The sequence below is a fragment of the Heliangelus exortis genome, chromosome 28, assembly GCF_036169615.1.
Source record: "Heliangelus exortis chromosome 28, bHelExo1.hap1, whole genome shotgun sequence".
Taxonomy (NCBI): Eukaryota; Metazoa; Chordata; class Aves; order Apodiformes; family Trochilidae; genus Heliangelus; species Heliangelus exortis.
In genome coordinates, this window is record NC_092449.1 from 1,669,712 (window position 1) to 1,694,107 (window position 24,396).

At 59.2% G+C, this 24,396-nt stretch overlaps 4 protein-coding genes and 1 long non-coding RNA gene across 10 annotated transcripts; 4 read left to right on the forward strand and 1 right to left on the reverse strand.

The window, feature by feature from the left end:
* The first annotated feature begins 357 nt into the window (after positions 1 to 357).
* Positions 358 to 14,021, forward strand: KANK3 (KN motif and ankyrin repeat domains 3). 5 transcript variants are annotated; one of them, XM_071728166.1, is made up of 11 exons: positions 358 to 470; positions 6,920 to 6,991; positions 7,297 to 8,997; positions 9,598 to 9,697; positions 9,832 to 10,041; positions 10,575 to 10,662; positions 10,945 to 11,164; positions 11,452 to 11,594; positions 11,910 to 12,110; positions 12,213 to 12,311; positions 12,608 to 14,021. In XM_071728166.1, exons 2-11 carry the CDS (start codon positions 6,955 to 6,957, stop codon positions 12,662 to 12,664), a joined length of 2,856 nt encoding a protein of 951 aa, XP_071584267.1. In that variant the 5' UTR covers positions 358 to 470; positions 6,920 to 6,954; the 3' UTR covers positions 12,665 to 14,021. The 5 variants fall into 5 exon arrangements, with proteins under 5 accessions (XP_071584267.1, XP_071584266.1, XP_071584268.1 ...); XM_071728165.1 differs by lacking the exon at positions 358 to 470 and adding an exon at positions 498 to 614; XM_071728167.1 differs by lacking the exon at positions 358 to 470 and adding an exon at positions 1,268 to 1,291.
* A 2,247-nt stretch (positions 14,022 to 16,268) lies between these two features.
* Positions 16,269 to 16,866, reverse strand: RPS28 (ribosomal protein S28). 2 transcript variants are annotated; one of them, XM_071728173.1, is made up of 3 exons: positions 16,755 to 16,866; positions 16,635 to 16,682; positions 16,269 to 16,565 (listed from the first exon to the last, which is right to left on the reverse strand). In XM_071728173.1, exons 1-3 carry the CDS (start codon positions 16,791 to 16,793, stop codon positions 16,443 to 16,445), a joined length of 210 nt encoding a protein of 69 aa, XP_071584274.1. In that variant the 5' UTR covers positions 16,794 to 16,866; the 3' UTR covers positions 16,269 to 16,442. The 2 variants fall into 2 exon arrangements, with proteins under 2 accessions (XP_071584274.1, XP_071584273.1); XM_071728172.1 differs by lacking the exon at positions 16,635 to 16,682 and having other exon boundaries at positions 16,683 to 16,810.
* Positions 16,867 to 16,884: 18 nt separating this feature from the next.
* NDUFA7 (NADH:ubiquinone oxidoreductase subunit A7) lies at positions 16,885 to 17,848 on the forward strand. Its single transcript, XM_071728170.1, has 4 exons — positions 16,885 to 17,005; positions 17,128 to 17,177; positions 17,266 to 17,415; positions 17,593 to 17,848. The coding sequence occupies exons 1-4, from the start codon at positions 16,955 to 16,957 to the stop codon at positions 17,687 to 17,689; spliced, it is 348 nt and encodes a 115-aa protein (XP_071584271.1). The 5' UTR covers positions 16,885 to 16,954; the 3' UTR covers positions 17,690 to 17,848.
* Positions 17,849 to 18,666: 818 nt separating this feature from the next.
* Positions 18,667 to 21,433, forward strand: CD320 (CD320 molecule). The gene is made up of 4 exons (XM_071728169.1): positions 18,667 to 18,883; positions 19,495 to 19,671; positions 20,605 to 20,682; positions 21,031 to 21,433. Exons 1-4 carry the CDS (start codon positions 18,763 to 18,765, stop codon positions 21,174 to 21,176), a joined length of 522 nt encoding a protein of 173 aa, XP_071584270.1. The 5' UTR covers positions 18,667 to 18,762; the 3' UTR covers positions 21,177 to 21,433.
* A 604-nt stretch (positions 21,434 to 22,037) lies between these two features.
* On the forward strand, positions 22,038 to 23,764 carry LOC139788308 (uncharacterized). Its single transcript, XR_011722836.1, has 2 exons — positions 22,038 to 22,245; positions 23,319 to 23,764. It is a non-coding gene; the product is annotated as an uncharacterized lncRNA (long non-coding RNA).
* The last annotated feature ends 632 nt before the right edge of the window (positions 23,765 to 24,396 follow it).

The following is a 24,396-nucleotide window of genomic DNA, read 5'->3' on the forward strand; positions in this document are numbered from 1 at the left end:
GTGTTTTGCTGAATGTCCAAGAGTGGGAGTGAGTGACCTCCCAGGAGCCCCGAGCCATGGGGCAGGGGCTCTGTGGCACAGCTGGCAAGCAGTGAGGTGGCTTCACCCACCACGTCAGACTTGACTTTTGAAGACTTTACTTTTACTTCTGGATGGAGAAGGCAAACTGCACGATGCTGAAGGACTTCTTTTCCCAGCAGCCAATGAATCAACAAGAGCAATTCTATTCTGGACCTGCTGTGGAGACGGAATGAGAGCATGAAATGACCGAGTTATTACCACAGGATGCTGCCAATGCCAAGTATGTAAATGGGTTAGAGAGGGACAAGGTCTGTTGGTGGAGGTAGAGCCATTAGGGCTATTAAGGTACTTCTGTCCGGATGCAAACCCCTTCTCAGGAAGTCCCCAAGCTGCCAGCCAACATCTGTGAGGGATGCCGGGAAGCACATCTTGTTTCTCCTGCTCTTCCTGTGAGTAACATTAAAGAAAAAACCAGCCATGGCAAAACACCCAGGGGTTCAGTAATAGAAACGGAAAGAAAAAGAAGCAAAAGTCCCCACTGATGGTTTCAGCTTTGAAAGGGGTTGGAGCAGTTCCTGAAGATGAGCTTTAAGGTGTGAAACTGCCTGGGGACCCTGCTGGATGGAGGACGGCGCAGACCTCGTCGGCTGAGCCACCAGCGACCGAAGCAGGCGGGGAAGAAAGCAAACAAGAAAAGAGACAAACAGGCTGCTGCTGGGCCCAGGGAGGGCTGCCAAAAACCCGGCGGGGCCAGGCCTGGGGAGCCCGGCCAGGGAGAGCAGCACAGAGCTCCCAGCCATGGGTGGGATGGAGCAGGGCAAGGGAGTTCAGGCAGACTGGGGAGGGGGGGGGAAAGCTGTGGAGGTTGGGGGGCAGGGTGGGGGGGAAGGGGACTTCAGCTGCCCGCAGGCCCCTGGCCAGCAGCAGTGCTGAGATCAGGGCAGAAGACACCCAAAAGCCAGGGTACACGGGATCCCCGTTTCTCCAGGGGGGACCATCCTCGAGGTGAGCAGGGGTCACCAGGGGTTACCAGGGCGGGGGACTCCCAGCCCTGGGGTATTTGGGACACCTCCCTTCCAGGGCTCAGGGAGAGAAGGGGCACCCCTTCCCCAGGGTGATGAGGACAGGAGACTCCCGGAATGACCGGGGAAGGGAACAGCCCCTTTCCTGGGCTCACCGGGACCCCTTCCCCCCAGAGTTACGGGGATGGCGGGGGCTACGGACCCTCGTCCCCCACGGAGAGAGGGGCAGTGGGACCCCCGTCCCAGAGGTGAGCGGGAATCCCGCCGGGTGGGGGGAGCGGCCCGGGGGCGGTGCCCGTCCCGGCCGGGCCCCGGGGTCGATTGCCGCCCGCCCCCTCCCCGCCCCGCCCCGGCCCGCTCCCGCCTGGCCCCGCTGCCGTCCCGCCCCGCTGCAGCCCAGACCCGCCGGGCCCGGGACGGCGGCCCCGCGCTGGGGCCCGGCAGCAGCCCAGACGCCCGACTGGAAGGTGAGGGGCGGCGGGGCGTGGCCGGGCAGGGGGATCCGGCGGCAGCGGCGGCTCCGGGAGCGACTCCGGTGGCGGATCGTCGCGGGGGGCTTGTCCCGGCCCCGGAGTCCCGCGGGGCCCCCGCAGCCGCCGCCGCCCGGGGCCCGCCGAAGGGACGCTCCCGAGCCCCCGGCCCTGCGGCGGGATGGGGCGGCCCCGGCATCCCCGCCTCGGGGACTCCTCCCGGGCGGCAGCGGGAACGGGATCGGGGCTCAGCCCGAGCCCAGGGGGTGGCAGTGCCCGCGGCTCCGGGCAGTCGGGGACGGGCTGGGCCGCCCATCCTGGCTGGCGGGGGCGGGGAACCTCCAGGGCTCTCCGGGGCGGGGGCCCCGACGTGCGGGGGCCTGCGGGCACCGCCGAGTCCTTTGGGGCTCCCGGGGCGCTGCGGACACGTTAGGGCTCGGGCGGCCGTGGAACAGGGAAGGGTGCAGGGGACCCACAGGGCTGGGTGTGCTGCAGGCGTCCCGGACGCTGCAGCTCTGGGGATGCTGGGGGGCATCACAGGGTGCTGCGTGGTGCTGGGAGCACTGGGGACCTACAGGGCTGGGAGTGTTGGGGGACACCCCGAGGTGCTGGGACCCAGCAGGGCTGGGAGGCACCCCGGGGGGCTGTGGCCCTGCGGGGCTGGGGTGCAGTAGGGCTGTCGAGGGTGCTGTGGGGCTTGGGGTGCTCCCTGCATGCACACGGGGAAGCGGCCGTGGGGCTGTGCCCGGCACTGTGCATGTACCCCCGCGGTGCCTGTTCACCCTGGGTGTCAGTTTAACCATTTCATCCCCGAGCACCTCCTCACAAGGCAATCCCAGGCACTTATGGCTCACTGACAGCCCCATCAACACAGCAGCTCCAAGGGAACTGGGGAGGTGTTGGTGGAAAGTGGTGATGGGCAGCTGTGGTGAGGGTACAGGACAAATAATAGATGTTTTCTAGTGGACGTATAGGAGCCCTATATGGTGTGACAAGGCCCTGGGGAGTTGATCCCCATGTGAGTATGTGTGAGTACAGCCTGAGTGCCTGCTCTCCAGGTGCTGTGTGAGTTCAGAGAGGTTCCCAAGGTGCTGGAGTATCCCCTGTGGCCTCCTGACCAAACAGGCTGGAAATGACGACAACTCCAGAAATAACAGCCCAGCCCTGAAACGAGGCTGTTGAGAGGATCGAAGCATTTCCCTTTTTTTCCCTGGGTCAGTGCTGGCACACCCACCCACACAGGATCCGGCTTCTACGGGACCAGTCCCAGGCTGGATGGCTTTGCCTTGGTGGCCTGGGCGAGTAGGGACAGGGACAGCGAGGCAGCATGGGCAGGGGTGGGGACAGGATGGATGGGGACGGGATGGATGGGGACGGGACGGATGGGGACAGGATAATAGGGACAGGAGGATGGATGGCTGGGAAGATGAAAGGAGCCCCTGCCACCACCCAGTCTGCAGCGCCAGCGGGTGGCACTGCGGGTGACACTGCAGGTGACAGGCAGGTGTGACCGCTGGCCCCGTGCACAGAGCCCAAATCCCGGGAGGTTGCAGGCACTGGGGGAAGCCGTGTGCTTGCTCAGTGGTTTCCCTTTAACTTTGGAACAGCCTCAGCCCCGAGCTTCGGGGCTTATCGCCTGCACACGGCTTCGAGGGAAGCGTGCCTGGCTGAGATAAATCAAGCTGTGCTGGCCAGGGCTGCTCTGGAGTCTGTTCTTCTCACATTCCTCATGACCTCAGTTTTCTGCCTCAGGAGGAGAGCCAGGGAGAGTCCTCATCCTCCCTGTGTCCGGCCCCAGACACGCCAGTGAAGTGGCTTGGGCTGCACGGTGGCACATGGCCAAGCTGGGGCTGAGGCTGTCCCAGTTTTGCCCCCGGTGAAGGGAAGGGCCCAAAGGAGCCCAGAGCTTTAAAAATAGCTCCCTCGTGGCTGTCCACATCCAGCCCAGGGGCTTGGGGACCCGCAGGGAGGATGCCTCATGCACCACGAGGCCAGGGGTCCCAGGGGCTGGCTGGGGCACAGGTGCCAGATGGCACCTGAGCTGTGCCGAGGTGTCCAGGCTGCCCCATCTCTGATATGGGTTTTATTATTTTTTATTTTTTAATTTTTTTATTTATATATTTATTATATATTTTTTTTATTTTATTTATTTAATTGAGTGGAGTGGCTCTGGTTTTGGCCCCAAGTTTCCCGTGTTGGCATCAGTACAACAGCAAGAGAGGGAAACAGAGGTGCAAGCCCAGGGGGACGTGTAGCCCATGGAGCTCTGCTCATCCTCCTCCTGCTGCTGCTGAGCCTCCCCAGGGCACTTTGCTTGGTGCCATCCCTCTTGTCTGCAGAAACTTCTGGGCTAGAAAAAACATTTCCATTTCCTCTGAAGGAAGCTGGGATTGTGGAGGATGCCCCAGCTCCAGTCCCTAAAGGTCCCCATGCCCAGCCCAGCAGCACTGGTGCCCAAGGGTGTGGCCCAGCTTGCTGAAAATCAGCCTTTGGCACCAAAGTGGCTGTCGTGGTCCTCCTCATCAGGTGGAGAGTGGATTCTCTTTGAACTGGTGCTGAGGTGATGGTGAGTGCCCAGTGCCTGGGACAAGGGGGGCTTTGTGCAGCCAGGCAGGTGCCTGGGCCGTGGGTGTGAGGACTTAACCCTCTCTCTGCTGTCAGGCACTGGGGCTGTTATCCTTCACCAGTCATCCTCACTGCCTCAAATCCTCAAATCCTCCTCCCTGCCCAGCCCAGCCCACCAGCAGCACAGAGGCAGTTTGGATGTTGTGTGGACCCCACTGAGGTTTGCACATTGTGGGAACCCTGGGGCAATTTGAAGGTGGGTGGGAGCCTCTGGGATGTCCATGACATCCACCCCCAAAGGGTGCCTGTCCTCACCCTTTGTTTCAGAGCTGAGCAAAGGCAGAAATTACTGCCCTGGGTCCAACCCAGCCCATCCCATCCCATCCAACCAAAAGTAATGGGGGCCAAGAGCCCTGGGGCAGCTGCATCGGGATCTCCCAGGCTTTGGGGAGCCACACGATTGCCAGCAGCTGCTGGCATGGCTGAAGGGGCGGGATGAAGTGGCAGAGTGGATGAACAGTGTGTCCCGGAGGCTGGAGAGGGGACAGTGGGGCAGTGCCGGTGGAAAGGGCATCTCTGGTGTGTGCTCTGCTCCGGGGTCCCAGCCCAGGCGCTTTCCCTGGCGTAGCCCCCGGCAGGACAATACCCAGGCGGTGGCGGAAGGGAGCTGCCGGCTGCTTCCCCCGAGGAAATGCACCCGCTGGCTCCGGCTCCTGTTCCTCTCTTCCTCCCGTTTGATTTACAGCATGCCTGGAGTGCAGTGGGAAGTTTGTCCCGGCCCCGGAGCTGTTTAATTACCTGCACGGAGGAGGAGGAGGAGGAGGAGGAAGCCCCTGTTGCTCAGCCCTGGGGAGGCCACAGCTTGAGTCCTGTGTCCAGTTCGGGGCCCCTCAGCTCAGGAAGGAGATTGAGGTGCTGGAGCAGGTCCAGAGAAGAGCAAGGAGGCTGGGAAGGGATCCAGCACAAGTCCTGTGAGGAAGGGCTGAGGGAGCTGGGGGTGTTGAGGCTGGAGAAGAGGAGGCTCAGGGGAGACCTCATCACTCTCTCCAACTCCCTGAAAGGAGGTTGGAGCCAGGGGGGGGTTGGGCTCTTTTCCCAGGCAACTCTCAGCAAGACAAGAGGGCACAAGAGGTCTCAAGTTGTGCCAGGGGAGGTTTAGGTTGGACATTAGAAAGAATTTCTTTAGGGAGAGGGTGATCAGACATTGGAATGGGCTGCCCAGGGAAGGGGTGGATTCTCCATCCCTGGAGATATTTCCAAAGAGCCTGGATGTGGCACTCAGTGCCATGGGCTGGGAACCACGGGGGGAGTGGAGCAAGGGTTGGACTTGATGAGCTCTGAGGTCCCTTCCAACCCAGCCCATTCTATGATTCTTTGATTCTAAGCCACTCCCCAGGACGGGAGGGGTTGGATGAGGTGGGGGATGCAGAGACCCTTCCAGGCCTGAAGGCAGTGGAATGGGAATGGTGGGGGGTGGTAGCACGGAGCTGGGATGTTCCCAAGGGAGGTTGGAAGTCGGGATGTGGATTGACAGGATCTGGGGAGGGATGGGAAGAGTCTCACCCCTGCCTGGCTGGATTCAACCCCTGGATCTGTGTGCTGGGGGGTGGTGGTGGGAGGTTGCCACGTTGCCAGTTGCCCAGCCTGGCCTGGCACTGCTGCAGCACAGCTGCTCTGACAGCTTTTGGCAGCTGGTTGGTGTGAGCAACAGGCTGGAGACTGCAGTGCCATGGCTGGGGCTGGGGAGCAGCAGCACTGGGGACAGAGGATGGGCTGTTAGATGGGGGCAGCCACAGCATCCCTGCTACAGGAGTCTGTCTGGATCCTGGCAGGGGGATTTGGGGATGGATGAGGGTGTTTCTCCACAACTAAGGCCAGATCCTGTCCATTTCTGGGCAGCACTGAGCACAGGCTTCTCTTTGGGCTGTGTCTGAGCTGCAGCACACCTCCTCCCATGCTTTGCTCCACAGCCACCTGTGTCCCTGGGCAGAGCCACCACATGCACAGTGGTGGCTGCTCCCAGGGTGCTGTTTGCCCCCATCCTGCTCCCCCCAGAAGTGCTTCTCACCTGGGACCCAGCACTCAGATGCTGCCAAGAAGTCGTGGCAGGTCCCAGCTGAGCACTCACAGCCTCCCCAGCCACATCCCCCTGGCTCTCCCCCAGCATGCCTGGGCCTGGCTCTTGGAAAAAAGCAGTCTTCCATTTCATTCTCTGCCCTGCCTCATCCTGCATTATCAACAAGTGCCTCCTGGGGTCACCAACACTTGAGACTCCCCAAGGGGGTGGCGGAACAGGGCACCCCAGTCCTGCTCACCAGAGGTGGGGATGCTGGACATCACACCCTGCAAGTGATGGGTACCAGCAGCTGCCCACCAGCACCTGGCTTTGCAAAAAGCATCGATTCCCAGTATCCAGAGAAAAGTTCTCTGCTGAGAATCACACCCTTAAAGGCTCTTTTTTTTGTTTGTTTTGTTTTGTTTTGTTTTTAATTGATCTCAGCCTGCTCCCCTAGTGTGGCCAAACTCTGAGTCATGACTCTGCACCCTCAGAGCTGGCAACATGACCACCATGGCCCTCCCAGCCCAGGCTGTGAAACACTCCTTAAATGTACAAAAAAATACAAACAATCCCTGGCCCTGCAGCAGCACTGTGCTCCCTGCTGCAGCCAGCCCAAGCCTCAGCCCCTGACACCAGGGTTGGAGGGAAATGAGGGGGACCTGGGGGCACGGGGGGAGGTCCTGGAGTGCTCCCTGGGCAGGAGCAGTGATTTGTGGCCATGTGGGGATCACTGGCCCCTGGTTTGCAGGGTTTCCTCAGAAGTGGCCCTGTTATTGTTGCAGGTTGATGGTGCCTTGGTCAGCAGCATCCCGGGAAGATGGCTCAGCCTGCACCCCTGAAACAAAACCTCCCAGGTAAAGGGACCGGGGTTGTCACTGGGCAGGGAACACGGAAAGAGCATGAGGGGAGTGGCAGGAACAGACTCCTGTCTTGTCTTGATGGGTGTCCTCACCCCAGAACTGGCCTGGTGCAGAGCAGGGGCCCTGTGACACCTGGCAGGACTGAGGGTGCCAGGGATGAGACTGAGGGTGCCAGGCCCACCACCGGTGACACCAAAGGGGGGAAGGGGCTGCGGGCTGCAAATCCCAGTATAACCCAGTCGGGAAAGCCTTCCAGTTTCCACCAGGACCCTGCCTAACTCTCCCTGCTCCTCTTGTAGATCTCGGTGGCCCATTCTTATACCGGGACCAGGATGATGGGGAGAAGAGCTCATATTCTGTGGAAACCCCTTACGGCTTCCTCCTGGACCTGGATTTCCTGAAGTACGTCGATGACATCCAAAGCGGCCAAACGCTCAAGAAAGTGCCACTGCCCCGCAGAGCCAGAGGGAACCGGCACCCACCCAGTGCCCTGCGCAGCCCCAGCAGCCACACCAGTGCCTGGACCTCCACCGAGTCCCTGGTCTCCACCACCAGCGAGGAGGGCAGGACCACGCTGCTGCTGCTGTCCCCTCAGGGCCGCCCGTCCTCGGAGCCCCTCAGCAAACCCACCTCCCACCCCATGTCCCCCCCTCTGCAGCTGCTCCCGCCTCCCACCCGCAGGTGCCGCGGGCAAAACCCACGGGTGGAGAAGACCTTGCTGGAGACGAGCAGGAGGCTGGAGCAGGAGCAGGGCCATTTGCAGGGGCTCGGCGGTCCCTCCCGCGGCGCCCCGGGTCAGCCGCCTCCCTGGGTGCTGTCGGGTGCCGAGGGGTGGGGACGGGCCAGCCCCAGCAGCTCGGGACGCAGCACGCCCGCGGCAGGGTTGGGTGCTGCCTCTCTGCAGCAGGTGAGGGAGCAGATGGCTGCAGCCCTGCGCCAGCTCCGGGAGCTGGAGGAGCAGGTGAAAACCATCCCCCTCCTGGAGACGCAGATCTGCGAGCTGAAGAAGGAGAAGGCGAAGTTGATGGAGAAGTTGTCGGCGGAGCCCGACGAGGCTTTTGGTCTCCCTCGTGGCTCCGAGGCAGCGGCGGGGGGTGAGGAGCTGCAGCGAGGAGGCACGGAGAGCGAAGCGGAGCCGGCAAAGGGGAGAGCGAGCAAGATCGTGGAGCTGAGGAAGCTGACGGAGAAGCTGGCGGTGGCAGAGAGGGGCGGCAGGGCTTGGCAGGGCAGGAACCCCAGGGCTGCCGAGAGGCCGTGCCGCTCCGTGGCGGTGGGCGAGGACCGGGCCATGAGCGACGGGGTCTTCTACTACCGGTCCCAGCAGGAGGCGAGGGGTGGCGGGGAGAGGGAACGCAGGGATGCGGCCGTCTGGGTGCTGGAGTCCTCCCTGGGGCTGGAGACGGAGGCAGAGCGGGAAGTGGAGCTGCTGCAGCAGACGGTGGGGCAGCAGAAGGAGGTGATCGCCCTGCTGGAGGGGCACCTGCAGGAGGCCACGCGGGAGCTGGAGGAGCTGCGGCTGGAGGTCTGCGCCCGGCAGCCCCGTGGGCGAGTGGACAAGGAGGTGACAGCCAAGCCACAGGTGGCGGAGGTGGCAGTGGAGGCGGCGGCGGTGACGCGGAGCCGGGCAGCCGGTGACGCCCCGGAGACGGCGGAGGCGGGCGTGGAGTGCTGCCCACCCACCGCCTGCGTGGGGGTGAGCTGCCACCCCGACGGCAGGGACGTGGCTGTCGGCCCCGATGTGGCCGCCAGGCGTGAAGACAAGGGCAGCCAGACCGAGGTGGGCAGCGCTGTCCCGGCCGGCGAGGACACGGAGCCTGGCACGGGGGAGGAGATGGAGCCCAGCACAGGCAGTGCCCCGAGCGGCCCAGTGACACAGGGGGCAGAAGCAATGGTGGGGACGTGCCGTGGCAGCCCAGCCCCTGGGACGGCCCTGCCAGAGACCAGTGGCCGGGACCTGTCCACCTTGAGGGACGGTGGAGGTGCCCCAAGCCCTGCAGGTGGTGAGTCGGTGCCAGGGGTGACACCGGGGTCTGGGCTGGGACATTCCTGTGGGAAGGCAGAGGGTGGCCCTGTCAGGGACGGTTCCTGTGAGGCCAATGCTGTGTCACAGCAGCTGTCTGCACTCTTCCCATATCTGTTCCACGCCTTGCCTGAGGCCTGGTGGGTTTGGGGTGCCCAGGCAGCCCCCTGGAGAGGTCCCTGCTTGGTGGCACCTGACACTGTAGGGTTGGAGCACCTCACACTTGAGGACAGGCTGAGCCAGGAGAAGAGACATCTCTGAGGAGACTTTAGAGCAATTTCCAGTGCCTGAAGAGACTCCAGGAAAGCTGGGGAGGGAGTTTGGACAAGGGCCTGGAGGGATGGGAAGATGAGGGATGGTTTCAAGCTGAAAGAGGGGAGATTGAGATGAGGTCCAGGCTGCCCAGAGAAGCTGTGGCTGCCCCATCCCTGGCATTGTTGAAGGTTGGATGGGGCTTGGAGCACCCTGGGCTGGTGGGAGGTGTCCCTGATCATGGCAGGGGTGGCACTGGATGAGCTTTAAGGTCTCTTCCAACCCAAACCCATCTGGAATGCTATGACCCCCATCTCTCTGCCCCCAGGAGCCCTGAAATCCATCATGAAGAAGCGGGATGGTGTCCCCCGGGGCGAGGCTGAGGGCAGCAAGAAGAGCCTGCAGTTTGTTGGAGTGCTGAACGGGGAGTACGTGCCAGGGAGCTCCTGGGCCAGCCCCAGTCCCTGGAGTCCCCGTCCTGGGCTGGGGATGGTGGCAGTGGGGGGCACGGAGGGGACCAACTGGGTACCACGTTGCCACAGAGCAGCCTCCCTCTGTGCAGGTACGAGAGCACATCCAGTGAGGAGGAAGAGGAGGAAGGGGAGGAAGGAGACAGCTCCTCTGAAAAGGCTTCACCCAACAGCTCCGACAGCGAGAAACAGGGGGGCAGTGAAACCTCAGATGAAGAGGCTGGGACAGGGGAGTGTGACCCAGGAGAGAAGACTGAGGGGGCTGGTGTGACCCTGCCAGAGTCCCCCGAGGTGAAGGAGAAGTAAGTGCTGGTGGGGAGGGCTCCCTGGCCTTCCAGAGCTGAGAGCCATGAGCCAGCGTCAGCCCTGCTGACTTGGGGCATCTGCCCCAGTTTTGGAGCAACTGATAGGAAAAACATATTGAGGTCCTGTAGAAACCATTCACCAGGGAAAAAACATTCCACCTTCTTGGGTCTGAAAAGGAAAAGAGGAGACTGAGGGCCCAGATGCCTCTTTGCTGGAGTCTGGAGGGGAAAAAAAAAAAAAAAAACCAAACCCAAAAGCCTTTAATGGCATTTTTCAACAAAAAGATACAATTTGGCCTAGAAATGAGTAACTCATGCCTGAGCGTGTCCGTATAAGGCTTGGTTCAGTGGGGTTTGCAGTGCTTGGAGCTGCAGCCTGCAGCCACCAGGCTGGACCTCGCACCGTGGGGAGCTGGTGGAGGCTCCCAGGCGTGGGGGAGAGGATCCAAACCTCAGGGGGGGACACAGATGTCCCCATGAGTGTGGCTGTGGTGGGTCCCCCCAGCCTGGCCCTTGTGCTCTCTCTCCAGGTTCGAGCTGAGCCCCAGGATGCGGGAGGCTTGTCTCATCGTCAGGACCCATCTGGGCCACCCTGGGGCCACCAAGAGCAAAGAGGTGGTGAGTAGGGTGCTGGAGGTGGGAGAGCTTCTCAGGGACACCCAGCAAAACCCAGCTGAGGATTTGTCCCAGATATCCCCAGAGCCCTGTGGACTCAGCTCAGCCCATCCCAGTGTGGTTTTGGGGTTTCAGGGTCCTTCCTTCACCCAGTCCCCTCTGCAGCTGGGTTTCTGCTCCCCTCCCCAGGCTCAGTGGGGGTTTTCTGGGTTCAGGGGAGTGTTGGGTGGTGCAGAGGCTCGGGGACAGCTGTGGTCCCTTGTCAGCACCACTTGCTGCCCACAGCTCGCCAGCAGCAGCCTGGTCCTGCAGGAGTGGTTCCGTCTGTCCAGCCAGAAGTCCTCTGTCCCTGACACCGTTGCCAACCACCTCCTGGCCTTTGCTGAGGTCTCACCAGCTCTCCTCACCCACGTGGTGAACCTGGCAGATGGGAATGGCAACACAGCCCTGCACTACAGCGTCTCCCACTCCAACTTCCACATCGTGCAGCTGCTGCTGGACACGGGTCAGTGACCTCCACCCCCCAAAACCTTCCCCTCCTCCCATCCCCCTGTACCCTGGGTCACCTCCTGCCCACACTGCCCACTGGGGGAAGGCACTGGCAGCAGAGGGGCAGGGATTGCTGGGGAGGGGGTGTTGGCAGCCACTCTGTGAGGTTGGATTTGATGGGGTCTGTGCCTGTGGGGCTGTGGGACACCTCGCAGCATCCTGGGCAGGGTGGGAGCCAGGCACATGGCTTGGTTTGTACCTCCCTGCAGCACCCTGAGCCCTCTACCCTGCCCGTCCCCACAGGGGTCTGCAACGTGGACCACCAGAACAAAGCTGGCTACACGGCTCTCATGCTGGCAGCGCTGGCGGCCGTCGAGCAGGAGGAGGACATGAACGTGGTCAAAAGACTCTTCAGCATGGGCAATGTCAACGCCAAGGCCAGCCAGGTGGGTGCGGGCCGGAGCCCACCACGTCCTCAGCCTCTCCCCCTGTCCACAAGCAGCTGCCGAGGCTCCTCTGCTCCTCCAAGGGCAGAGCTGTGCCCTTTGGATCGTGAGGTTTGCGATCCGAACCCTGGAGGAGCCGATCCATGGGGAGGGCATCACCTTAGGAACTCCTGCCTGGCATCAGGGCTCTGGGGTCTCCTTCCCATCCCATCTCCAGCCAGGGAGATGCTCAGAGACCACGGAGGGACAGGAGTGCTGCCTCCCGGGGCAGGCAGGGGTGGGCAGGAGCAGCCTGGCAGCGTCCTTCCTCCCCAGGCTGGGCAGACGGCGCTGATGCTGGCCGTGAGCCACGGCCGGCAGGAGATGGTGGAAGCTCTGCTCGGCTGCGGGGCCGACGTCAACCTGCAGGACGAGGAGGGATCCACAGCCCTGATGTGTGCCTGCGAGCACGGCCGGCTGGAGACAGTGAAGCTGCTGCTGGCCCAGCCCACCTGCAACGTCTCCATCGTGGACAGCGTAAGCCTCTGCCCGAGGTGCCACCAGAACCTCGGGCACCCCAAGCCTCGCTCCACGTTCTGTCCCCATACCCCTTCCCGAGTGCTCCCTCTTCCTTTTTAGGATGGGAACAACGCTGTTGCCATCGCTCTGGAGGCCGGGCACAGCAACATTGCCATGCTCCTCTACACCCACCTCAATGGCACCAAGGCACAGCTGCCTGTGAGTACCACAGCCCTCACCCGGGTTCCTGCCCCCTGCCCTGGCCCACAGAGGTGGCACCACAGCCCCAGCTCGGCCGCGTGGTGGACGAGTGGCCCCGTGGGAGGGGACGGGGCTGTGACACGGCTGTGACACAGACGGTGCTCTCCAGAGAGGGGCTGCAGGGGGGGAGCAGAGGGTCCCAGCACACTCATGCTCAGAGCATCCTCAGTAGCAGGGAACCAGCCTGCCCGGCCCTGCCCGAGTCACCTGAGGAGCCGCTGGTGACATTTTTGTTAACTTTGCTCTTTCTGCAGCAGGGGATGTCACCAACAGCTACAAAGAGCCCTGGGAGCCCCAAAAAACCAGAGTGACCTTGGGATCCAGCCAGAGGCCAGCTGTGTGCCAGCCAGCAACCATCAGCACGGGGCTGTAATTGATGTCCCTCCTCCTCCTGCCCGTGCTGAATCGCTCCCTGCAGCTGCTTTGATCCTCCTGTCAGGAGCAGGAGCCTTCCCTGGGATCATCCCTTGCTCACCACTGCTGGAAGTTGCCCACACCTTGCTCCACCAGAGGACCAAAAGCACCGAGTGACCTGGGGGTGCCAGAAACCAGCCCCATCCCCCTGCTCCCCACCACAACTCCTGGAGCTGTGCTGCTTCGGAGCCCTCTGCAGGTCACGGGAACAGCAGAAAACCAACCCAGCAGAAATGGCTCCTGCTTTCTGCCTGTTCCTCAGCCCCGGGGAGGCTGCAGAGCTGGTGAGAGGGAGCCCCTGGAGCCCCTGGGCTGTGGTGCTGGGGAGCAGTGCTCAGCAGAGCAGGGGACACAACCCAGCTGGGTAACACTGCCTCAGACGTGGGCTGGGAACACTTCCAGACTGAAATACTTGCCCTTCTTTTCTGGCATTTCCTTTCCTGGCTGAAATCGGATTTTTTTTTTCTAGTACACGCACACGAAGTTTAAAAGGAAAAAAAAAATTTATACTGCTTAGTGAAAGGATGGAGCTCAACCTGAAATCACTTGGTGATTTGATTTGCTCAATGGGAACAAAAGTTCTGGGCTGCAGCTGAGCTGACAGGAGGGGCCAAGAGCCAGGAACACACTTAGGGACATGGGGAGCTTCTCCCAAGGGAAAGGCAGCAGTCACACCTCAACATTTCCCTTTTCAAACAGTCTCATAGCCACTGACTCTGAAAGCAACCAGAGCCCCCAGCCAAGTCCCTCTCTGCCCACTTCCCTCCCCCAAGAGCGGCCGAGGATAGCTCCGGGAAAAGAGGCTTGGCAGGAAGAGCTGGGATGGATGTGTATGTCAGAGGTGTGAGCACCAGGCAGGGTGGGAACAGACCAGGTAAGGCCTAAGGACCAGAGGAAAAAGAAAAAAGCTTTTGCATGTGAAGCTGGCTCTGCTCTCTAACCCCTCCCCAAACGCAGCCTGTGTTGCAGCCCCTGTTTCTGCTCCTTGGCCCAGCCCCCCCAGCTCTCCTGCCCCCCAGGCCTGGGCTGAGCTGTGCTCTCAGCTGGGAAATGCTCCCCAGGAACCTTTTTTGCTGTCAGAGCAGCAAGCCTGCCTCAGCTTGCCACTGAAATTAATACCCCATGCTCACAGCCACTCTCTAGTGCAGTATTTGTGTGTATTCCTTACTCACTGCTTCCACCTCACAGGTTTGTTTACTGATATTTTAATACTGATGTTTATTTTTAAGATATAAATAAAACTTAAAAGGAAAATTATTTTGAAATATTACAGTGACCATTAAGCAGCCTCCTGCCTCCTTCTCTGGCCCAAGATAAACCCCTCAGAACAGCTTCAGCAGAGGAGCAGCCTGGCACAGCCCCCAGCACCTGCCTGCACATTTTCATTCCCTGAAGTTTATCAGCTCTCTCCACCCATCAATAATTTCCTTCCAGCTGAGCTGTCCCAGTCAGGAACTTTGGTGTCTTCTGCCTGCCTCACCTCCCAGGACCAAGCAGGACACTGGGACCACCCTTCAGTTCCCTTGGTTCACCCCAGGGCTGTGACACTGAGCTGGGTTATTTAGGGGCAATCAGGACAGGGGGTTCAGTGTCACCTCCTCACGTGGCTCACACTGACCCCACAGATTTGGGAAGGGTTTCAGCTGCTCTCAGCCACCCCCAGTGTCTGGGCAGTGACTCAGAGCTGCTGCCTCCTGCCCCTGTCACTCAGCAGTCAGGGGCTCTTTGGTCACTGCTGAAGCCACGCAAGGAAATCAGCTCCAGAGTGTCCAGTTCTGGGCCCCTCAGCTCAGGAAGGAGATTGAGGTGCTGGAGCAGGTCCAGAGAAGAGCAAGGAGGCTGGGAAGGGATCCAGCACAAGTCCTGTGAGGAAGGGCTGAGGGAGCTGGGGGTGTTGAGGCTGGAGAAGAGGAGGCTCAGGGGAGACCTCATCACTCTCTCCAACTCCCTGAAAGGAGGTTGGAGCCAGGGGGGGGTTGGGCTCTTTTCCCAGGCAACTCTCAGCAAGACAAGAGGGCACAAGAGGTCTCAAGTTGTGCCAGGGGAGGTTTAGGTTGGACATGAGAAAGAATTTCTTTCTGGAGAGGGTGCTCAGCCATTGGAATGGGCTGCCCAGGGAAGGGGTGGATTCTCCATCCCTGGAGATATTTCCAAAGAGCCTGGATGTGGCACTCAGTGCCATGGGCTGGGAACCACGGGGGGAGTGGAGCAAGGGTTGGACTTGATGAGCTCTGAGGTCCCTTCCAACCCAGCCCATTCTAGGATTCTGTGATTGTGGCACTCAGAGCTGGTTCCCAAGAGCTCTGCTGCCCCACACAGATGAGGGGAGCACAGCCTCACCCCGTGGTCTGGAGCTGAAGCACCACCAAAGAAACAAGGACTCAATCAGCAGCAAAACTGAACCTTGTCAAGGACTTTCTACAAAGCATAAAACCCACCTCAGGTCTTTAGGCCTCTCATGAGCTGACCAGGATGCACCAAACACCTACAGGAGGGTTAAAAAGAAACAAACAAAACACCAAAACCCACTTTTCTACAAATATGGTTTCAATTTCAGCCCTAAGAGCAACCCCCACCATCTATTTGCAGCAATTCCAGATGAGCTCTCCTCAGCATTAGGATCCCCAAAGCTTCAATCCCCTTCTCCACTGAACAGCCCCAAGGATGAACATTCCCACCAGATCAGGAGCCACAGATCCCACAGGATTCAAACCCACTACAAACCAGTATGACTCCATCATCTGATGGAAAATACCAGTACTCACACAACAGCTCTTGAGCAGTGAGAGTTTTCAGGCTCATTCCTAATCCTTTCAGCCTTACTTTATAAAATAGCCTCAAACAAGGAATCTTTCCAGCTGGTCCTAGGAAGGAGGGAATGCCACAGAAGAAAATTGGGGTTGGGTCATTAACTTCATCAAGGTAAGAGACAAGAAATCTCTGCTACAAAGCTTAACTTTCAGCTTCTAATTCATCTCCACAAAAGCCCAGAAGTTCAGCAGTGCCACTTTACTGGTTACCTACAGAAAAATGCTCACCAGCCATTCAGGATCAAGGCTGCTGAAATCAAAATATTTTTGGTGGAACAGGTCAGTAAAAATGCAAGAACACTGTAACCTTCCTGTGGCATTACATGTAACTCTAGTAATAATAATAGAAGCAATTAAACAAGAGGAAATGGCTTCAGGATGCACCAAGGGGGGTTTAGAGAACAATTTCTTCCCCAAATGGCTGCCCAGGGCAGTGGCTGAATCCCCATCCCTGAAGGTGATAGGGCAGATGTGGTGAGGCCCCTGGGTTGGGGATGAACACAGCAATGCTGGGTGTTCCCTTAGACTCGATGAGCTTAAATGTCTGTTCTAATCATAACCATTATGTTTTTAATACATGCAGCACTCTTTTATCCCTCTCCTGACCCCAACACCAAAAGGCAGGTCCACAAGTACCGAGACAAACCAGAGCACCTCTACAGTAAGTGACACCCAGGCAAAGGCAAAGAACTACTGTAAAAACCCTTTATTGCAGGAAGGCCTCTGCAGAGCTCCTCCCCGGTCGGACCCCATGCGTGGCCATTCCCAACAGACGCCGTCAGCCTTCATCACCTGAACACACCACCGGAGGCCCCGCCGGTTTAGCGGCCTGGGCCCCACTCCCGGGAAGCCGCCAGGCTCCGCCTCAGCGCAGCCGCCGGGCCTCGCGTTCCGATTCCAGCAGGGTGAGGACGTCCCCTTCGCGCACCGGCCCTTTGACATTGCGGATGATGGAGCGACTCGTGTCATCCATGAACTCCACACGCACCTATGGGGGCGACACTGCCTCAGGCCCGGCCCGGAGGCCCCGCTTCCCGGCCAGGCCCGGCCTCCTCACCTGCGTGCATTGGCCCTGCGAACCGGTCCGGCCCAGCACTTTAGTCACCTGTGGGGACACAGCGGAGATCAGAGCGTGTCTCGGTGGCCCGTCCAACCCCATATATCCCCGTATTCCTACCCTGGCCAACTTAATGGGCTGCACCCGACTCGTGTCCATGGCGCCTCCGCGGCTGAAAGAAGGGGAGACGCTTCTCCTCGCGGCTTTATATAACCTCCAAGTCTCGCGAGATCCAACGCGCCCGCTTTCGCTGGCGGCCAAGTCTCGCGAGACCCAGCCTGCCCCGCGCGCTCCTCCCCGCGCCCTTCACAGCAGCCAAGATGGCGACCGCCACTCGCCTCATCCAGCGGCTCCGCAATTTCTTGGCTGGGGTAAGGGCGGCCCCGTCTTTCCAACCTCTCCGGGGCTACCGGGAGCCGCGTAAACTCCGCGGCGCCCCATGGAGATGCGCAGGGCCCGGCATCGTTTGAGACTCTCTCGCCTTACCTTGCAGCGGGACCTCCAGGCTAAGCTGGCGCTGCGTTATGAGGAGATTTCCAAGAGGTAGCCGGGGGTCAGGGGGAGGGCGTTGGGCTGCAGCTTTGTGTGTTTCTTCGCTGACGTTCTCGGAAACTTTCTTGGAATTTTTCAGGAGCCAGCCGCCGCCTCGGCTGCCCGTGGGCCCCAGTCACAAGTTGGCCGATAATTATTATTGCAGCCGGGATGGGAGGCGAGAGTCGCAGCCGCCCATCGTTGTGGTGGCGGGGCAGAAAACCCTCCCCGCGGGGGCTGGGGCTGGCAGGTGGGTCTGAGCTGGAGCCCTGGAGATGTGGTGCTGAGGGGCAGTGGTGGCCTTGGCAGTTTGGATTAATCTTTTTCCAACAATTGTATGATTCTGTAATAAAAGCTGTGCTCCCAATTAAATCCACGTCTGGTTTTGATGGTGGTGTTAAAGCCTCTTTCCTTCCTTCTACCACAGCTCAGGTTCTGCGGTGACAACAGCTGAGAAAAATCCAGTGACACCAGGACCACCAGTCAAGAAGTGGGAGATTTCAAAAGACCAGCCATATTTGTGAGAAATTAATATTATTTTAAAAAACTGATGAGGCTGCTTGTACAGGTCAGAGTCATGACAAAGCAGCACCCTACAGGGGAAGTTTGTGGTGGATTTTGCTACAGCAGCACTGCATGAGCTTATCCTGCTGTGTCGTTAATAAATGTATTTAAAACTCTGATTATCCCCTGCACACATCATTTGTCTCTTCTATTTGAATGATCCAAACCACTGCTTAATATTGTTGGGGTTGGAAGGTTTTTTTTGAGGGAATGGCAGCGGTGTGGAGGGTGACAATCAACTTTGGGGTCACTCACCCCGTGCTGGGAGGGACACGAGCACTGGTGGCACTGTCACCACTCAGCCAGCTCTGGGAGGAGGGGCTGAGGGAACTGGGCACATTTTGGTTTGGTTTGGTTTGGTTTGGAGGCTGAGAGGAGATTTTCCTGCTCTCTCCATCTCCCAGAAAGGAGGCTGCAGGGAGGTGGGTGCTGACCTCTTGTCTCGGGAGCAGGGGAGATGTCCTGGGGTGGCCTCGGGGGAGGTTTAGACTCCATCTGAGGAAGAATTTCTTCACTGGGAGAGCAGCCAGGTGCTGGGATGGGCTGTCCAGGGATGTGCTGGAGCCTCCAGCCCTGGAGGTGTCCAAACCGTGGATGTGGCACTTCAGGACGTGCTCTGGTGGGGGACAGAGATATTGAGACATGTCTACATAAAAATACACGTTGTGGGGCGGAGGATATTGCCAGTTGTAGGCGGTGATCTTAGAGGTCTTTTCCAACTCTGACACTCCCGGGATTCTCCGGTGCCGCCCGCTCCCCGGTGACCGGAGGGAACCGGAGCTGATGGGCCGTGAGCGTGGCGGCAGCCGGCAGCTGCGCTGAGGTTCCGGGCGCCGCTGGAGAGAGCTGCCGGGGTTGGAGCAGGACCGGGGGGGGGGGGGGATGAGCTCCTCACTTGCCCGGATCCCGGTCACGGTCCCGGCTCCTCCCGCCCCCGTGAAGGCTCCGCCCCGGAGCGTCCCATTGGTGCGCGTCGTCCCGGTTTGCACGCGGCCTGCCCGCTCTCAGAGCAGCGCGGCGGGTCGTTGTCGGCATGGCTCGGCCGGTCTCGGTTCTGCTCCCGGTTCTGCTCCCGGTTCTGCTCCCGGTTCTGCTCCCGGTTCTGCTGCTGCCGTCGCTGCCGCTGGCGCTGCCGTCGCCTCCTCCGGGGAGCGGTGAGGGGAGGGGGGGTGGGGTTTGGGGGGGGGGTTGTGGGCGATGCTGATTGGTTCCCCCTCGCACGCCCTTCGCTCCCATTGGCTGCTGCTCCCGCCCGCCCTGAGCGCGGGAGAGGGGCAAACGCGCTCCCCCTCCTCACCCCCATCCCCCTCATCCCCCCCATCTCCTTCCTCACCCCCATCCCCCTCATTCCCCCCATCCCCCTCATCCCCCCCCATTCCCCTCCTCACCCCCATTCCCCTCATCCCCCCCCATTCCCCTCACCCCCCCCCATTCCCCTCACCCCCCCATTCCCCTCATCCCCCCCATTCTCCTCATCCCCCCCATCCCCCTCCTCACCCCCATTCCCCTCATTCCCCCCCATCCCCCTCCTCACCCCCATTCCCCTCATTCCCCCCCATCCCTCTCCTCACCCCCCATCCCCCTCATCCCCCCCATTCCCCCTCATCCCCCCAATTCCCCCTCATCCCCCCCATCCCCCTCCTCACCCCCCATTCCCCTCCTCACCTCCATTCCCCCTCCTCACCTCCATTCCCCCTCCTCACCCCCATTCCCCCTCATCCCCCCAATCCCCTTCCTCACCCCCATTCCCCTCATCTCCCCCCAGAGCCCCCCTGTCCCCCGGGGCGGTTCCGCTGCGCTCCCCGCAGCCGATGCTTCCCCGGGGAGTGGCGGTGCGATGGGCATCCCGACTGCGAGGCCGGGGAGGATGAGCAGGGCTGCCCCACCCCGCCAGAGACGAGTCCCGAGGGGACCCCCCTGACCGCGACCCCCGGCAGCGCAGGTACCGGGTTTGGGGGGGAAGGGTGGGGGGGGATAGAGCGGAGGCATCGCCCCTCCGGTGGGGCGGGGAGAGGAGGGAGGCGGCCCCGGAGCTTTGGGCTGTCACCCCCTCCGGGTGCCGGGCTGGACGGGACACCCGGTGGCGATGGTTCGGTTTGCGGTCGCTCTCCTCTCCCCGTGCTCCAGGAGGAGGAAGCTCCGCGGGGCCTCCCCCTCCCTGGGCTGTGGATTCAGGAATTACAGACCCCGCAGGGTTCCCCCTCGGGAGCCTCCTTCCAGGACGTGCAGCTCGGGCTGCTTCCTTCCAGCCAGGCGGTGCCAGGAGGCTGTGCTCACCCTTCCCAGCTCCTCTGATCCCTGGGGAGTGGGCGAGCTGAGGGGAAAAGGGTGGGGAGGCACTTCTGGGCAGGATGGGAGCAGCAGAGAGTGGTCTCTGTCAAGCTGAAGGATGTTCCTGCATCCCCAGCACACGTGTCTGCTGCTCTGCCCTTGGCCACTCTGGAGCTTTTCCTTTGGCACAGCCCTGTTGTGTCAAGGGCTGGGGGGGGTGGAAGTGCTGCTCCAGTTTCCCTTCCTCAGGGGTAAGAGGAGAGAATACTGCAGCCTGAGAGACTGTGTTTGGATGTGGTGCCTCCACCGTTTCAGGTGAGAAGCTGAGCTGCATTTTGGGTGTACCTGGGGCTTCTCAGTGCCCCAAGGAGAGGTTAGAATGCTGCAGATACACCTGGAAAATTTCCCAGCTTTCCCTCTTACACATTCCCAGGAGGATGTTTTCCTCTCTGATGTGGGCTAATCACAGTGATGGCAGATAAGGTTTTCCTTAAATTGAAAAAGGCCTGGGAAGTGGGACCTCAGCCAGGTCTGGTCTGGAGACTCCTTTGGATGCATAAAGCTGAGTTGGAAGCTCCAGGGACCTCTTGCTCTTTTCTCACAGAGACTTCAGCTCCTCCTGTGCCAGGACACTCTGAGCCACCAAGGAGTCAAGGCCACATCTGGGTCTTGATCATTGCAGGTAAGAGCAGAGTGCTGCACGTGGGCTTGGGCCTGGCTTGGGCTGTAAATGGAATATCCTGATGGTGTCAATTCCAGACCTGGTTTTTTGGTTATTCTGGACCTGCTTTTGCTGGGCTGAGAGAGCCAGAAGGAGGTCTTACACACAGCTTAATCATTCCTCAGGCTTGGATGCACTTTGGCCATGGAAAGGCCATTCCATGTGATCTGGCTCTAACACATTCCCTCTCTCTCTGTCCCTTGTCCTTGAGGGAAGCTGCTGAACATCACTGCTGAGCAGCAGCACCCAGCCCTGCTCTTCAGACCAGGTGCAGTGAGTGGTTCTCTGCTTCTGCACTTTTCTCTCTAGTGCTCCTGAGCATCCTCATAGCTGTGGGTTCTGTTGCTGCCTGGGGCCTGTCCAAAGCAAAAAGCAGATCTGACCTCTTTGGGCTTGAAAAACTATCCAGGGAGCAGCTGATGCCTGACAAGAGCCAGACAGGCTTGTTTGACTGAAGGGTAAGCTTCCTGCACCCCATGCTCTCTGTATGCCTGAGGGAAAAATGCCTTCTTGCCCTGTGTTTCTCATCTCTAGAGCTTTTCCCTCTCTGGGAAGCTTTTTCCAACTTCCCTGCTGCTGGTCAGCCACATGCTTGGGATTTCAGTGTGCCCTGAAGCAGAACTCTCCCTTCTTTCCTCACAACCAGGCAGGAAGGCTCTTGCTTGATTTCAGGGATAGTTGCACAGCCTGATCTCAGGCAGTGGCTTCTTTGAGTAGTGACCTGTCCTTCCTCTGCTGCTAAAGCCCCTGAGCACTCGTGCTTGAGCACAGATCCTGTGAGGAGAGGCTGAGGGAGCTGGGGGTGTTGAGGCTGGAGAAGAGGAGGCTCAGGGGAGGCCTCATCACTCTCTCCAACTCCCTGAAAGGAGGTTGGAGCCAGGGGGGGGTTGGGCTCTTTTCCCAGGCAACTCTCAGCAAGACAAGAGGGCACAAGAGGTCTCAAGTTGTGCCAGGGGAGGTTTAGGTTGGACATGAGAAAGAATTTCTTTCTGGAGAGGGTGCTCAGCCATTGGAATGGGCTGCCCAGGGAAGGGGTGGATTCTCCATCCCTGGAGATATTTCCAAAGAGCCTGGATGTGGCACTCAGTGCCATGGGCTGGGAACCACGGGGGGAGTGGAGCAAGGGTTGGATTTGATGAGCTCTGAGGTCCCTTCCAACCCAGCCCATTCTAGGATTCTGTGATTCTATGATTCTATGCTAAGATACTGATCTGCTGGAGTGGGTTTTTGTCCTTCACTCTGCACAAACTGAAGCCAAACCAGCCCTTGGGCCAAAGGATTGCCAATAACCAGGTGGTTTTCTCTTCTTGTAACAGGGATCTTGGCCATGAGGGGATAAGATGGGAGAAGCCCTCTCTCCCTCCTGCTCACAGACTGAGTGAAGTGGACAGAAGCTCTCAAGTTTTGGTTGTTGCACTGGAATAACAAGACTCTTGGCAATGGGCCTTAGATTGTAGGACTACACCAGCTCTAGGAAATAGCTCAGGACCTTCCCTGGGACTGTGAAATTGCCTCACAAGAGAGGTAGAAATGTCTCCCTTGTTTTTGCCTCCAGGTGGTGTTAATGCTGATTTTCACCAGCGTGGCCTTGGGCCCAAAGATTTTGTTCTCCCTGAAATTACAGCTGTACAACTGTTTCCTGCCATTTCCAGCCAAGAGACTTTTTTCACCTGCACCATTCTTCCCCCTGGATCTTGTCAGGGAAGGGGAGCTCACTGGGTGGATCAGACGTGCTCCATGTTTCACTGGTGTTCTGATGCAGCTCAGTCTGACCTGCAGGAAGCTCTGCTGAGAGGTCAGCTGCAGGGTGTAGGGAAGCTTCCAGCCTGCTCTGGCTTTGCTGTGCTGCCACCCTGAGTCAGGCTGGGGCAAGCAGCTTTTTGACACACTCCCCTCCAGCAAGGATCTTGGCCCTTTGCACAATTCCATTTCCCTGCTGCTGAATTTGGGATGCTGATTCTCTTAACAGTGTTAACGGTGCCTTCCTTAAAGCTGGTTTGATGTGAGTGGTGTCCCTGAAGGGTTCCTACTGGGACTGATACTATTGACTGTCTTCCTCAGTGGGGTGTGTAGTGGTGTTCAGGGCACCCTCAGCAGTCCTGTGGGTGACACCAAGCTGAGGGGTGCAGGGAGGGACCTTCAGGCTGGGGGAGTGAGCCCCTGAAGTTCAGTAAGGTCAAGTGTGAGGTCCTGCACCTTGGTCAGGGAATCCCTGAAGGCTTTGGGGACACCTTACGGAGCATTTTGAATGTATAAAGGAGGCTTGTAAGACAGGACAAGGGGAAACAGTTGTAAACTGACAGAAAGTAGGTTTGGTTGGGCATTAGGAAGAAATGTTTTACAGTCAGGGTGCTGAGCCCAGATTGCCCAAAGAAGCTGTGGCTGCCCCATCCCTTGCAGTGTTGAATTCCAGGTTGGATGGGGCTTGGAGCACCCTGGGCTGGGGGAGGTGTCCCTGAACATGACAGGGGTGGGAATGGATGAGCTTTAAGGTCCCTTCACACCCAAACCATTCCATGATTCTGTGAGATTTTGAGTAGCCTTTGGGGTTTTGTTTGTTTGTTTTGTTGTTGTGTTTGTTTGTTGTTTTCTTTCAGCTTGAAATAACTCATGTCTTGGATCAAAAACCACCTGTGTGCTCCTTGTAGCTCCTTCCCAACAGCTCAGTGCTCCTCTCAGGACTGGCAGTGGGGTTTGGACATCACTGATGGGTGCCTCCAGTTCTGCACTGACCTCCTGTTCCTTGGGGTGCAGAAAAGGAGGAAAGCTGCTGATCTCTGTGCCTGAACTGAGAGAACTGAGCTTGCCATGCAGACAGCAGCCATCAGCCTTAGATAAAAAGTCTCCTGCTCCTGGGTAGTGTGAGTGTGCTGCTGTACCCCATGGGAAACCCTTCTACATGTAGTATGGAGAGCTGAGTTATTCCAGTGCTGCTGTTTTCAGGACTGAGAAGTCATTTGCAACTCAATCTTGCTTCTGTTTCCATAGAGACATGGAGATTCCTGTTGGTGAATGATACAGAAGAATAAAGAGCTTGAAACTAGTGGCTTTGGGATTTTTCAGTTTTTCTTGGCTTTGTGCATTTCCTTGAATTCTGCAGTTGGGGGGCCGGGGGCTTCACTTTGGATTGTCACATCCTGGGAAAGAGAGGGGACTCGTGGTGGGTGAGCTGGACAGGGAAGGAAATGCTGCTGGGGCTGCAGTGACCCCAGCACCTCTGCTGTAAGAGGGAAAGTGAAATAGAGGGAGCAGAGTGAAAAGGGTCTGTGGAGGCAGGAAACCAGCTGGCAGTGTCACCAGTGTCACCTGGGCTGCTACTGCAGAGCAGGTGAGTGGAAAGCTCAGCCAAGAAGCAGGGGGAAAATCAAAGACTTCCTGAGCTGCTTCGTCAGGGTGAGTGGCAGGAGGGGGAAGGTGCTTCAGGAATCCCAGCACTGGGACAGTGTTAGTGCTGGTGGGGCCATGTGGCAGAGGTCACCTGCCAGCAGCCTGTCCCATATCCTCTCAGCTTGAGCTGCTGAGCTGGGCTGGGCTGTTCAGAGCCCCTGGCTCTGCATGGGGAGCCAGGCTGCAGGGTAAAAACACTGCAGCTGCTTCCTGCCCCAAGACCCTGCAGGTTTTGCTCGCTGAGCCCTGTGCTGAGTGTCTCAGGGTTGAAAGAAACAAGTTGTTGTC